The sequence below is a fragment of the Ursus americanus genome, chromosome 5, assembly GCF_024610735.1.
Source record: "Ursus americanus isolate L20-20 chromosome 5, mUrsAme1.1.p, whole genome shotgun sequence".
NCBI classification, from domain to species: Eukaryota; Metazoa; Chordata; class Mammalia; order Carnivora; family Ursidae; genus Ursus; species Ursus americanus.
The window spans coordinates 60,463,088-60,477,058 of record NC_142131.1 but is presented as its reverse complement, the minus strand read 5'-3'; the positions used below and the strand labels follow the sequence as shown (position 1 = coordinate 60,477,058).

Here is a 13,971-nt window from a genome sequence, read left to right as displayed (position 1 = left end):
AAATGTTGTTAGAATAACTGAACGTCTATATGCAAATAAATACACTTGAATCCATACTTCACACCATAAGTAAAAAATTAACTCAGAGGCGTTAGTGCAAAATTTTAAAACTTCTAGAAGAAAACGTAGGAGAAAATCTTTGTGACCCTAGGTTAGGCAAAGATTTCTCAGATATGACAACAAAGACATACCATGAAAAAAAAAAAAAATTGACAAGTTGGACTTCATCAAAGTATGTTCTTTAAGTGACATGGTTTTGCAAGAAACTACAGATTTTATTATTCCATTTATAACAAATGTCCAGAAAAGGTTACTCTAGAGACAGAATGTAGATTAGTATTTGCCTGGGGTTGGGCATGAGAACAGGGCTTAACTGTAAATAAGTGTGAAGGATTTGGAAAATGTTCTAAAACTGACAGGTAATTGTCTAAGAATTACTATTTACTAAGTTTACTAAGTAAACTTACTAAGTTTTACTAAGTTTTTTTTTTTTACTAAGAATTTTACTAAGAATTACTAAGATTTTTCTAAGAATTACAGAATTGTAAACTTGAAATGGGTGAATTTTATGATATGTAAAATAACACAAAAAAAGTCTGTTTTTTCATTTTTTAAAAAAGACAGTGGAGTGGATAAAAAGACAAGGTATGGACTAGGAGAATATCTTTCAAAGTATATATCTGATAAAGGATTTGCATCAAGAATATATAAAGAACTCTGAAATTCTACAATAAGAAAATCAACAATTTTTTTAACATGCAAAAGATATGGACAGGTATGTCACCAAAGTAAAAATACAGATGGCAAATGCCAAGCACATGAATATGTGATCAACCTTATTGGTCACTAGGGAAATGCAAATTAAAACCAGAGTATGGGGGCGCCTGGGTGGCACAGCGGTTGAGCGTCTGCCTTCGGCTCAGGGCGTGATCCTGGCGTTATGGGATTGAGCCCCACATCAGGCTCTTCCGCTATGAGCCTGCTTCTTCCTCTCCCACTCCCCTTGCTTGTGTTCCCTCTCTCGCTGGCTGTCTCTATCTCTGTCGAATGAATAAATAAATAAAATCTTAAAAAAAAAAAAAAATAAATAAATAAATAAATAAATAAATAAAACCAGAGTATGATATCACTTAGTACCAATTGGAAAGGTTAAGATTAAAAGACTGACCATACAAAAGGTTACGATTAACTTAACTACAAGTCTCAAACATTATTGGTGGAAATGTAAAATGGTACCACCACTTTGGAAAACAGTTTGGAAATTTCTGAGGTATTTACCCAAGAGGAAAGGAAATATACATCCATACAGCTAGAGAAGAAATTATTCTGATATTTAATATTTACAGTAAGATTTTATTGAAGATTATTGCAATAAGGTTCACTCACTATGTTGTAAGCTGAAACTAATGTAACACTGTACGTCAACCATACTTTAAAAAAAAGATGTACTATATGTTGACTAACTGAATTTTAAATTAGAAAAAAAGAAATAAACCTTTCTCTATTCACACACACAAAAAGACCCTATAATAAGATATTGCAATAGAGGAGAGAAATTGGGCTCAAATCCAAATACAACAAATATAGCTAGGGATTTACAGTTGAGAAGAATGGGGGTGTCAGTGGTTGAAAAATTACTATGAGGAGACAAAAGTGTAAAGAGATTCTTGTTAAACTGACCTTGTGATATTGTGATTTTTTAAAAAAAGATTTATTCATCTATTTTTATTTGAGAGAGAGAGAGAGCATGAGCCAGGGGAGGGGCGGAGGGAGAGGGAGAGAAAGAGAAAATCTCCAGCAGACTCTCCACTGAGCGCAAGCCTGATGCAGGGCTTGATCTCAGGACCCTGAGATCATGACCTGAGCTGAAATCAAGAGTCAGCCGCTCAACTGAGTGAGCCACCCAGACACCATAATATTGAGATTTTTAAAAAGAAATACATATTTGGTTTTCATCCCCATTGCCAGCACAGAGCTCCTAAAACCCTTGGAATTTCCTAAGTGATAAGAGCAATAAAGGTGTTTTTGTTAATGTGATAAAACTTTTGGAAAGCACCTAAGGATGGGGGCTGGTTGCCAGGGGAATCAATATTGGATTAGAGGGTTGGAACTTTCAGGCCCGCCCCATAACCTCCAGGTAGGGGAGAGGAGCTAGAGGTTTACTCGGTTGCCAATGGCCAATGATTTAACCAACCATACCTATGTAATGAAACTGTCACCAGGTATACTCCAAGACCTGACCTTTACTGCTCAGCTGCTTGTAGCCACCAACCTTTCTCTACATTTTCCCTTAAGCTCTTTTTTCTAGTTTATCTCTTAACCCAGGCAAAGACCCAAGGGGCATAGCAACCTGTGATGGAAACCAAAACTACCCTTCAAGCAATAATGACTGACTGAAGGAAGAGCTCCCATGGCCCAGACCACCCAGACCAGTTTGACCATAACCCCCACCCCTGACTCATGGCTGCACAGATAAACTATGGAACGACCCACACAATGACAGTTACCTTTACCTCATTATAATACTAAAATCTCTGCCCAAGGAGGAGCACCAGCCTCATTTGCATAACATATGATGTATGTTATGTATGTATGTATAGCTCCTTGACCTTTCCCCATACCTTTCCCTATGCCCTATCTCTTCCATGTGGCTATTCCTGAGTTATATTCTTTTATAATACACCAGTAGTCTAGTAAGTAAAATGTTTCTCTGAGTTCTGTAAGCTAGTCCAATAAATTCATAAAATCCAAGGAGGGGATCATGGGAACCTCTGATTTATGGGCAGTTGGTCAGAAGTACAGGTAACAACCTAGACTCGCAAGTGGCATCTCAAGTAGATGGTGGTTTTGTGGAACTAAGCCCTTTGCCTGTGGAATCTGATGCTATCTTCAGGTAGATAGTGTCAAAATTGAGTTAAATTCTAAGATACCCAGCTGATGTCAGGAGCATTGCTTGTTGGAGGTGTGGGCAACTCCCCTACGCACACACAAACTTTGAAACTGGGTCCAGGAACCCAATTAGACATAAGAGGCCAGAGTGCCAGAGACAGGACAGATCAGATCAAGGTTGTGAAATCAGATGGCAAGGGTGGGAGAAAATTCTTGCGAAAACTATACTCAGCAAGGATGAACACAAGGCCTAGTTGAGAAGAGGGCTCAGAGGAGCCTAACTAAAGTTCGATCAAGGAGAGAATCTTTGTCAATACAAATACTTGTACATGAATGTTCCTAGTAGCTAAACAATCCAAATGTCCATAAATGGGTGAAAGGATAAACTTTTGCATACTATAAATGGAATACTACTTATCAGTAAAAAGGACCAAAATATTGATACACTCAACAACATGAATGAATCTCAAAATAATTATTCTGAGTAAATAATGCCAGACCAAAAATTCTCTCTCTCTCTCTCTCTCTCATTTGAATGATCCCAAAACTCTAGAAAATGTAAACCAATCTATAATTATAGTAACTAGATCAGTAGTTGCTTGGGGGGCAGGGGTAGGAAGGAAAAAATTATAAAACAGGAGGAGAAAACTTTTGGGTTGACAGATTTTCACAATCTAGATAGTGGTCATGGTTTCACAGTTGCATACATACGTTAAAACTTTCAAATTATACACTTTAAATATGTGCAGTTAATTGTATGTCAATTATTCCTCAATAAAGATGCTTTTTAAGAGAGGTAATAGTTTCCAGTTTCACCTGGCCTTGTGTTTCCCTACTTAAATTCCATTCCAAGTCCTTATTTCAATCTATTTTACTTTCCTTCAGCCTCTTACCCCGTATTTTCTTTCTCTCTCTCTCCCGGGAAATTATCCCTCTGTCTCTAGTCTCAGCCTTTTATAATCTGTTCTCCACCTCTGGAGCCAGGAGGACATATGATATCATCCCTTGTTCAGATTCCTTTATTGGAATTGCTTTATATGGATTAAAGATAAAGACCCTTTGAGATCTTGGCCCTTGTTTATCTTTACAGCCTTGTCTCCAGCTTTCTCTCACCATCTGGATTCCCACCCTCATCCCAGAGTCACACTGAAAAGGTCTAGCTATAGTGAACCACTACGTATCCCTCAAGTTTTGCCTTTTTATGTCTTTTTCTCTCCGCCTCTTTCTCTTACTGTATCCTTCTATTTCTCTGTCTGCTCCCACACCCCTTCTTTCTGGCTTTCTTTCTCCCCACCCCACTTTCTGTTTGCTCTTTTTCTGCTCATCTTCTATCTCTACTCCCGCCCCCATGGCTCTTAGTTTTATGAATTTTATATCTTCTTTTTTAATGGAGCATAGTACGTTCATGTATTCATCCTAACACAGTGAAATTGGTGACTACAATTTATACATATAGATGAAAACAGAGTTTTGGTTTAAAGTAGGCTAACAGTGTTTCCTCTCGTTGTTTAATAGCCCCAAGCCCTGACAATGCAGTGTTCTGACTGTGGCAGCCTAATATTCTTTATTTAGAATTGTAACTGATAGCTGCCTCCTCATGTGGATGATGTTAGCCTCAAATGAGTTACAGATTTCTTAAAGTATCTCATATACAAAGTATCTAATATAACAGTAATAATTTATTTTAGTAATTGAAGAAAAAATTGAAAATACTAACCTCATTTGAAGAGTTTTCTTGCAAATTTGACACAGGAACAATTTCATTTGAATTAACATAATTGCTGACATTTGGAAATAGTTCTTCAAAAGACACTCTCTGTACTGAGGACAAATCAATCTATAAAAAAATATATTACTCTTATAGAAGTCAAATGTGGCAAAAACAATTATTTTTACATAATTAAAGGTGAAATACTATCTCATTAGAAGCATTTTCTTGGGAAAAAGTACAGAGTTTCTTTCTGAGGTGATAAAAAGATTCTAAAATTGACTCTGGTGATGATTACACATACCTGTGAATGTACTAAAAAATATTGAATTTCACACTCTAAATAGGTGAATTGTATGGTATGTTAATTATACCTCAATAAAGATGTTTTTAAAAAGCCCACTACAAAAAAAGTGTTAAACACACAGTTACCATGTGACTCAGCAATTCTACTTCCTCTTCTAAGCATATACCCAATACATCTGAAAACACATATTTACATAAAAACTTGTACATGAACACTCATAGCATTATTATTCTTTCAAATGCCCCCAAACTGACAAATTAGTAAACAAAATGTAGTATATCCTTACCATGGGATATTATTCAGCCATAAGTAACGAAGAAAGTATACATTGTAAAATGGATGAACTTAGAAAACATTATGTTAAGTGAAAGAAGCCAGACACAAAAGGCCACATATTATACAATTCCATTTATATGAAACAGCCAGAATAAGTAAATCTATAAAGAACCATTTTTCCCAGCTTGAAAAACTGATCTTCGTTTAATTCTCATACTCTATTCCACCAGGAACCTGATAAAGGTAACAATGCCAACATTGTTAATGGTAAAAATGATGTCTGATTGATAAATTGTATCTGGACTAGAAAGAACTATAATTGCACTGTAAATAAATGATAAATTCACTATACGTAAATAAGCCCTACAAAAAGCACCATAGTTTGGATTTCCCTGACTCTTGTAATTTGGCATGTCTCTTGTGGGGACTCTGGAAGCTATGTCTATGTGTATTACAAAAGATACTTGATCTTATCTCCTTGTATCTGAGCTGTACCCACACTGCTAAGTAAACTGCTCTATGGACTTCTGTGAAGACTGATCCCACTGAAGAGGAACACCAGTTTCTGCCCTGCTTGTCAGTTGTATTCCTATTGTTTAGTTGAACCTAAGAAGAACTCTGGTTGGATGAGAGCCAAATTATAAAACTCTTAGAAGAAAACAGAGGGGGGAAATTTAATAACATTGAATTTTGCAACAATTTCTTAGCTATGACGCCAATAGCACAGAAAAAGAAAAAAATAGAATAATTGCACTACATAAAAATTAAAGCTTTTGTGCATCAAAGGATACTATCAAGAGAATGAAAAGGTAACCCACAGAATGGGAGAAAATATTTGCCAACCATGTAGCTGATAAAGGGTTAAAATCTAGAATACATAAAAAAAAAAAAACTCCTACAACTCAACAATAAATAAATAAGCTGGTTAAAAAATGGGCAATAGACTTAAACAGACATCTCTTAAAAGAAGATACATAAATGGCCAATAAGCATGTGAAAAGAAGCTCAACATCACTAGCGACAAGGGAAATACAAATCAAAACCACAATGAAATACCATCTCACACCCATGAGGATGGCTATTATTTTTAAAAAACACATAGAAAATAACAAGCGTTGGCAAGGATATAGAGAAATCAGAACTGTTGTGCATTGTTACTGGGAATGTAAAACAGTGCAGCTGTTATGGAAAACAGTGTGTCAGTTTCTCAAAAAGTAAAAAATGAGAATTATCATTTGATCCAGCAATTCCACAAAGAGGTATTTGAACACCTATGTTCAGAGCAGCATTATTCACACTGGCCAAAATGTGGAAGTAACCCAAGTGTCCACAGACAGATGAATAGATAAACAAAATGTGGTATATACATACAATGGAATATATTCAGCCTTTAAAAAGGAAAAAAATTCTGACACATGGCTACCACATGGATGAGACATTATGGAAAATGAAATCTGTCACAAAAGACAAATACTGTATAATTCCAATTATATGAAGTATCTAGAGCAGTCAAATTCAGAGGGTAGAATCGTCGTTGACAGAGACTGAGGGATGGAGAAATGGGGACTTAGTGTTTAATGTATGGAGTTTCAGTTTTGCAAGAAGAAAAACTTTGCGAGAAATTCTGCATGAAAAAAGTGATGGTTGCACAACATGTGAATGTACTTGAACTGTACAGTTAAAAAGAGTTAAAATGGTAAATTTTAGGGGCGCCTGAGTAGCTCAGTTAAGCGTCCTATCTTGATTTGGGCTCAGGTCATGATCGCAGGGTTGTGAGATGGAACCCCAAGTCTGGCTCTGCACTGAAAGTGGAACCTGCTTAAGATTCTCTCTCCCCTTTGCTCTCTGCCCCTCCCACTACCCTGCTCGTGATCCCTCTTCCTCTATCTCTCTAAAACAAAACAAAACAAAACAAAAAACCCCCCAAAAAAACAAAAACAAAAAAACATTCTTAAAAATGGTAAATTTTATGTTACATACATTTTGTCACAATAAAAAAAAAAAAAACGAAAAAACAAAACAAAACGAAACCCTGGTTGGTGCTGCAGTATTCTAATCTTTCTTTTATGTACGGCAGTATATAGAGTACATCCAGTGAACGCAAGTCTATACAGCAGAAAAACAGACATTATTCCCTATGTAGAATATTCCCCTGGTATGGCAGAAACAGAATAATAGGGAGGAGGGGGAACCAAAACACAGATACTACAAGTGCCAAATGCTAATACTTACCACTAAACCAGCAGTTTGTGAAGATGGAGTACTTGTTAAGAGGCCTCTGCTTTTCTTATCAGGAATGCTAGAATTTGTTCTCTATCAATGTTGTGTGAAATAGGAGATTGAATAGCAGAAATAAATAAACTAATTTAATACAGTAAAAACACAATATCATATTAGTATACTAGATCATAATGTGTCATACTAATAAAACTTTAATGTGCTAATTAAATTTTACACCACTAGACAAGTAATGAATTTTCTGGCTTGAGCTAGGTCAAGCAACTCCTAAGAGTTCTGCATGGCTCAAGAACTATACAAGAATACTTTGGGTAAAATCACTCTTAATTTAGGAAGAAAAGCTAATTAAAGTTTTGAACTAGGAAAGGGTGCTTTGATTATCTTTTTTTATTGCTAAGAAAATTATTATACTTTTAGCATTTAATTGCTAATGTATTATTGTATTTTTTATGGAAAGGAATTATAAGTTATTTATGAAGCTGTTAAACATATATGCAATAAAGATAATTGGTTTAAAATACATACATTTAAATATATAGAGACACTTTCATTTATGCAATATCAAAGTTAGGGAAATTATAAAGACTCATTTTCTATTTCTTGAAGATGCAAAGAGGCAGACAGAGAGACAGGTGGACAAATCAAGAAAGAGTGAGAGAGCAAGAGAAAGACAAGATCAGAGACCTAAAAGTTAAAGAGAGAAAGCGAGTGATGGGGAAGGGAAGAGGAGGGGAGAGGAGGAAGGAAAGGGAAAAAGAAAGGGAGAGAGGGACAATGAGGAGATAAAAGAGAGGAACGCTAAGAAGAGATAGGGAGGGAGAAGAAAGATGGAGAAGATGGAGACCAAAGACTATGAACAGAAAGAATCTGACAGAGAAACAGAGTCAGAGACAGAGAAGGACAGATGGAGAGAGATCAAGACAGAGACAGAAAGAAGAAAGACAGAGCTTGAGTAGAAGAGACAAAAACCAGGGAAAAAGTCAGAGAAGCAGAGCTGTGAAACTGAGTGACAGAGATATTAAAAAAGAGAGAAGACAGATAACCTTATTTCTGGCAATCTTTTCACCTTTTGGATTCCATGAAACAACCAGTCCCTCTGATAAATCTCTTCGAATAGGTGTTTATTATATGCTGCCAACTTTGGAACACAGACTCAGATTTGGAACTTGAACGTCATAGGAAAGTTTATGTTATGTTTCTTTTTTCTTTCTTTTCCTCATTTCTTTCACTCTTCCTTTCCTTTCTGGCTTAACATCTCTAAAACTAGTTGTTTGTTCAAGACATAATATGGGATCGTTTATTAGGAAAATTTCTATCAAAAAAATTTTATGGGTATATTTACCTGGCACACTGACTATGTCAGCTCTCTAATTCATTAGCTATTTTATCTTTTAACTTCTTCATCTGAACAACGGGGATTATTCTACCCCTAAGGATTGCTGTGCAAAGGTTACAAATAATACATGTAAAGAGAACCTGTAGAGTAGGAGATACTCAGTGATAGCTATTATTTATCATTGTGGCTGCCATGGAGGTGTTCTGGTCAGATCTCCTTGAACAAAGAACCTGCTGTTCCATTGCAAGGACTGCAGTTAGGTGACAGCCCCCCCACCCCAACCCCCATCCCCGCATTGCAACTTCTCTGGAATCTGCTTCATCTTTCAGGTCGAGGCCATCATCTTCTCAGGCAACCCTCAGCAAACGTTTGCGCATAGGAACCAACGTAAAAATCCTGTAATGGACTATCTTTGCTCCAGACCTTGAACTGGAAGAGCTTTTGGCAGATGTGCATTGAGGGCTGAGACTATTCCTGCCCAATGCTGCTTTCTCCCTGCTCCTTTCTCAGGTATTATCCCCTCCAGTACACCACTTGAACTCCATTCTGTCTGAATATCTGCTTCCCAGTGGTCCCTAGAGACACAATTATTAACTGACAATCCATTTTTTTAAAAATCTGCCTGTATATAGCTGTAAATATAAAGCTCTCTGCATTTTCCCCCTAGATTTGTTAAGAAGTTATGTATATCTAAATCTTCCCAAAAAGTACATTTCCTTGGTATAGGCTTTTTAAGAATTAGTTAACAGAAGGTCAGTGCTTACCAATGCAGGTTCCAGGGGCTGAGACAATGGAACTTTGGTAATTGATCTACTTGAAGGAACCTTGATTTTTAGATGACGAGAACTGAACTTTGTTTGCAAATTTGTATCTCTAGGTTCGGGATCTTTTTCAGGCTGAAACAAATTCATAATCATGAAAACATTTGTTGCACTTCTCAGATGTCTTATTTTATTGTGATAGAAATATGTTATAATTATTACAATTAAAACAGAGTATATAAAAATCATATATAAATATAAATTTATATATATATAATTCTATTGTTATTCCCTCAACTTGCAAAGGGTATCAACTTAAAGATAAATATTTTTGTAAAAAAAGTAAGGTTTTCTATGTATTTAAAAATAAAATCTAAAGACAAAGCAGCTTAAAATACACAAACTTGAAAAATTTCCCTACCACATTTAAGGTAACGTCTCCCAAACAGTGTTCTGTAAAAAAATATGATAATGAGATCTATCTATCTTTCAATAGTTAAAACTAAATTTTAGAGAAAACATCAAATACATTTATATAAATGTATTTATTATGTAATAATCTTCATTTAAGAAACCAAAAATACTAAGACATCAGGAAGCTGCAACTACAAAAAAGTGTGTTGCTTTACCAATTAATTCCTGACTAAAACTGCACACTGCTGAGTGACTGTTTGTCCTACGTAACCTGTCCAGTGCTTCTGAGATGTATTTATAATAGCATTCCCAGTTTACATATATTCAGCATAACCTAGGAAGTGCAACTGGAGTTGAGTCCTGAAAGAATGACAGTATTTTGAGTTGTGGCTGAGAGGATAAAGAGAAGGTAGAGAGAGGGGAGGGGAGGGGAGGGGAGGGGAGGGGAGGGGAGGGGAGGGGAGGGGAGGGGAGGGGAAGGAAGGAAGGAAGGAAGGAAGGAAGGAAGGAAGGAAGGAAGGAAGGAAGGAAGGAGGAAGGAAGGAAGCCAAGGAGCTATAAGGTTCATTTTAACCAAGAAAAGAACAAGGGAAGGGTATGCAGCAAAGAGCAAGGTACTTACCGGCATCTATTGACCCGTTTCTCTCGTGTATGCCTTACATACAGCTTTTTCTCTGACTCCTGTCATTATTCTCAGCAATTTCATCACACAAGTTGATAATCCATCTAACCAACTGGCCTGCCAATTGCTTGACCTCTGCATTCTCAATAATCTTTTCCCCTCATAGCATTTTAGTCACTCCGTAATCAAACACAGCTCTTACCACCAACAGAAATTAGACAATCACCAATTTGAAGAGTGTCTTACATCCTTCCAACCCACGTTCAATTATCTTCATGATATAAAGTCCTCCCTCAATGGAATCTCCAAGTTACTGATCCTACCATTTATCGTCATACATTATCCTTCTCCTGTCATTCCTTCCTCATCTACCACCATCTATCATTATCATTATCCCTTTCTCCTTCTGTCACAGATGTCTGACAAACCCCCAACCTCAGATGACTCCTGACATCAACATCTTCTGTACCTCCACTGCAACTAAGTGCTGGGAAAATCATACAATCAGGCATATCAAAGTCACCACAAACTCAAAAGGAAAAACCATGAATGGCAATGTTTCTATAATTCTCTGGCTTCTCATGATTATTTCACTCTCATCCCATTGTCCTTAAACCTCTAGCCTCCTTCCCTCTACCATTCTCAGCTAACAGCCTTACCTCACACTCCCCCACAACTATAGAAGAAATCAAAAGACTCAATTTTGGGGGCCTGGTGCAAACTAAAAATGTGGGGCCTCTTGTTTAAGAAAACTATTAAAAATGTCAAGGCAACAGCAGAGCATTAAATGAAATGTGAGGTCCTTCTAAGCACAAAGCCCATGCTGCTACCACTACCTTTACAAATATAGCACAATAGTAATATCCCTCCTCTTTTAAAGGCCAGTCCCTCCTCTTGTATTCTGGATCCTGTCTTTCCACATCTTTTCAAAGACTTCCCTCTTCCACATAATAGTATATAGAATTTGTTGAGGTTTTTTGAAATAGTTTTACGGAGATATAATTCACATACCATAAAATTCACTCATTTTAAGAGTAAAATTCAATGGTTTTCAGTATATTCATTTTTTATTTTTATTTATTTTTTAATTTAAATTTTAGTTAACATACAGTGAAATATTGGTTTCTGGAGTAGAATTCAGTGATTTATTACTTCATAAAATACCCAGTGCTCATCACAAGAAGTGCCCTCTTTAATATCCATCATCCATCCAGTCCATCCCCCACTGAGGGTCCCTACATCAACCCTCAGTTTGTTCTTTATTGTTAAGGGTCACTAATGGCTTGTGTCCCTCTCTCCTTTTTTTCTCTTTTCCTCCTTTCCATATATTCATCTGATTTCTTACTTAAATACCACATATGAGTGAGATCATATGGTATTTATCTTTCTCTGACTTATTTCACTTAGCATACTACACTCTAGTTCCATGTTGTTGCAAATGGCAAGATTTCAACCTTTTTGTTAGCTGACTAATATTCCTATGTGTATGTGTGTGTGTGTGCATGTGCGTGTGTGTAGTGCACGAGCATTACATCTTCTGTATCCATTCATCAGTCGACAGACATTTGGGCTCTTTCCATAATTTGGCTATTATTGATAACACTGCTATAAACATTGTGGTCCATGTACCCCTGAAGTCTGTATTTCTGTATCCTTTGGGTAAATACCTAGTAGTGAAATTGCTGTATCATAGGGTAGTTCTATTTTTAACGTTTTGAGGAACCTCCAAACTGTTCTCCAGAGTGGCTGCACCAGTTTGCATTCCCACCAACAGTGCACGAGGATTCCCCTTCCTCTGCATCCTCACCAACACCTGTTATTTCTTGTGTTGTTAATTTTAGCCATTCTGACAGGTTTGAGTTAATATCTCATCATGGTTTTGATTTGTATTTCCCTGATGATGAGTGATATTGAACATCTTTTCATGTGTCTGTAAGCCATCTGGATTATTTTCCATAATTTTATCTTCTATATCATTGACTCACTCCTCTGCTTCATCCATCCTCATTTTTATGGCTTCCACTTGGGATTGCATCTTAGTTATAGCATTTTTATTTTCAGCCTGACTAGATTTTAGTTCTTTTATTTCTGCAGTAAGGGATTCTCTAGTATCTTCTATGCTTTTTTCAAGCCCAGCTAGTATCCTTATAATCTTTGTTTTAAATTCGAGTTCAGATATATTACTTATATCTGTATTGATTAAATCCCTGGCCATGAGTACTACCTCCTGTTCTTCCTTTTGGAGCAAATTTCGTCATCTCGTCATTTTGTCCAGAAAAGAAAAGAAGAAAACAACAACAACAACAACAACAACAACAACACAACAACAACAACAAAACTAGATCCTGGGTGTGTTTTGGTCTGTTTGTCAAAAGAATTTTCCAAAAGGTGGTCACTTTCCTACTTGTAGACTTGCAATTTTTGTTCTCAGACCTCCAACTGATTTCTTGGGTGTTTGGAATGATTTGATAACTATCTAGCTATATTAGAGGGACAAGACAAGCTTAGGGTCCCCCTAATCCTCTGCCATCTTAATTCCTCCTCCACCATAGCCTAATTTAGAACATTTTTGTTCCCCCTAAAAGAAACTCCACATCCATTAGCAATAAATCTCCCTTCTATTCCCCACTAGGCCTATGTAACCACTAATCTTTATATATTTGCCTACCCTGGACACTTGTTATAAATCGAATTATATAATATGTGGTCTTTTTGACCAGCTTCTTTGTTTTTCAAGGTTCATCCAAGTTGTAGGATGCAACAGTTATTATTATTATAATTTGTTATTGTCTGTTTTGTCAATTATAGTCAAATGGATATGAAGTAATATCTCATTGTGGTTTTGATTTGCATTTCCCTAATGACTAATAATACTGAGCATCTTTTCATATGCTTATTGGCCATTTGTATATCTTGATTGGAGAAATATAGGGAAATTCTTATACACCAGCATCCTGAGGATGATGAAACTATAGTCAGGAACCACCTACTAGAAGCACAACTTTGAGAAGGAACAGATCATACAAGAGCATAAGAAATGGCATTTAATCAAGATGTGACACATTTAAATGATAATATCCTTGATTTGTATAGAGGTGTGTGTGTGTACATGTGTATATGAATTGATGGAGTATGAAATTGAGATAGTTTACATGTAAGCCAGAAAGGGAAATGCAACAAGGAGGAAGTGAGGAAGCACGGAAAAGTAAACAGAAAGTAAGGGGAAGATATTTTATTGCTTCAGGCTAAAAAAGTGAAATTCAGGCCAACTTCAACTAGATCTCTAGGTCATAGAGGCTCAAGTTGCCTACTGAGTAATATTCAGCTATCTCCTCTTCCTCACTTCCTCAGTTACCCCTCAAAATGATTAGCCCTCAAAAATGATTAGCTCTCAAAAATGATTTGAGAGCCCTCAAAATG

General features: G+C 36.4%; 1 protein-coding gene across 1 annotated transcript in view; it reads right to left on the bottom strand.

Moving 5' to 3' along the window:
* The window catches only part of MEIKIN (meiotic kinetochore factor), an 88,947-nt gene that overhangs the window by 21,391 nt on the left and 53,585 nt on the right, over positions 1 to 13,971 (bottom strand). Inside the window, 3 exon segments of the mRNA XM_087862312.1 lie at positions 4,607 to 4,726; positions 7,413 to 7,493; positions 9,519 to 9,650. Coding sequence (XP_087718438.1) covers positions 4,607 to 4,726; positions 7,413 to 7,493; positions 9,519 to 9,650 — 333 coding nt within the window.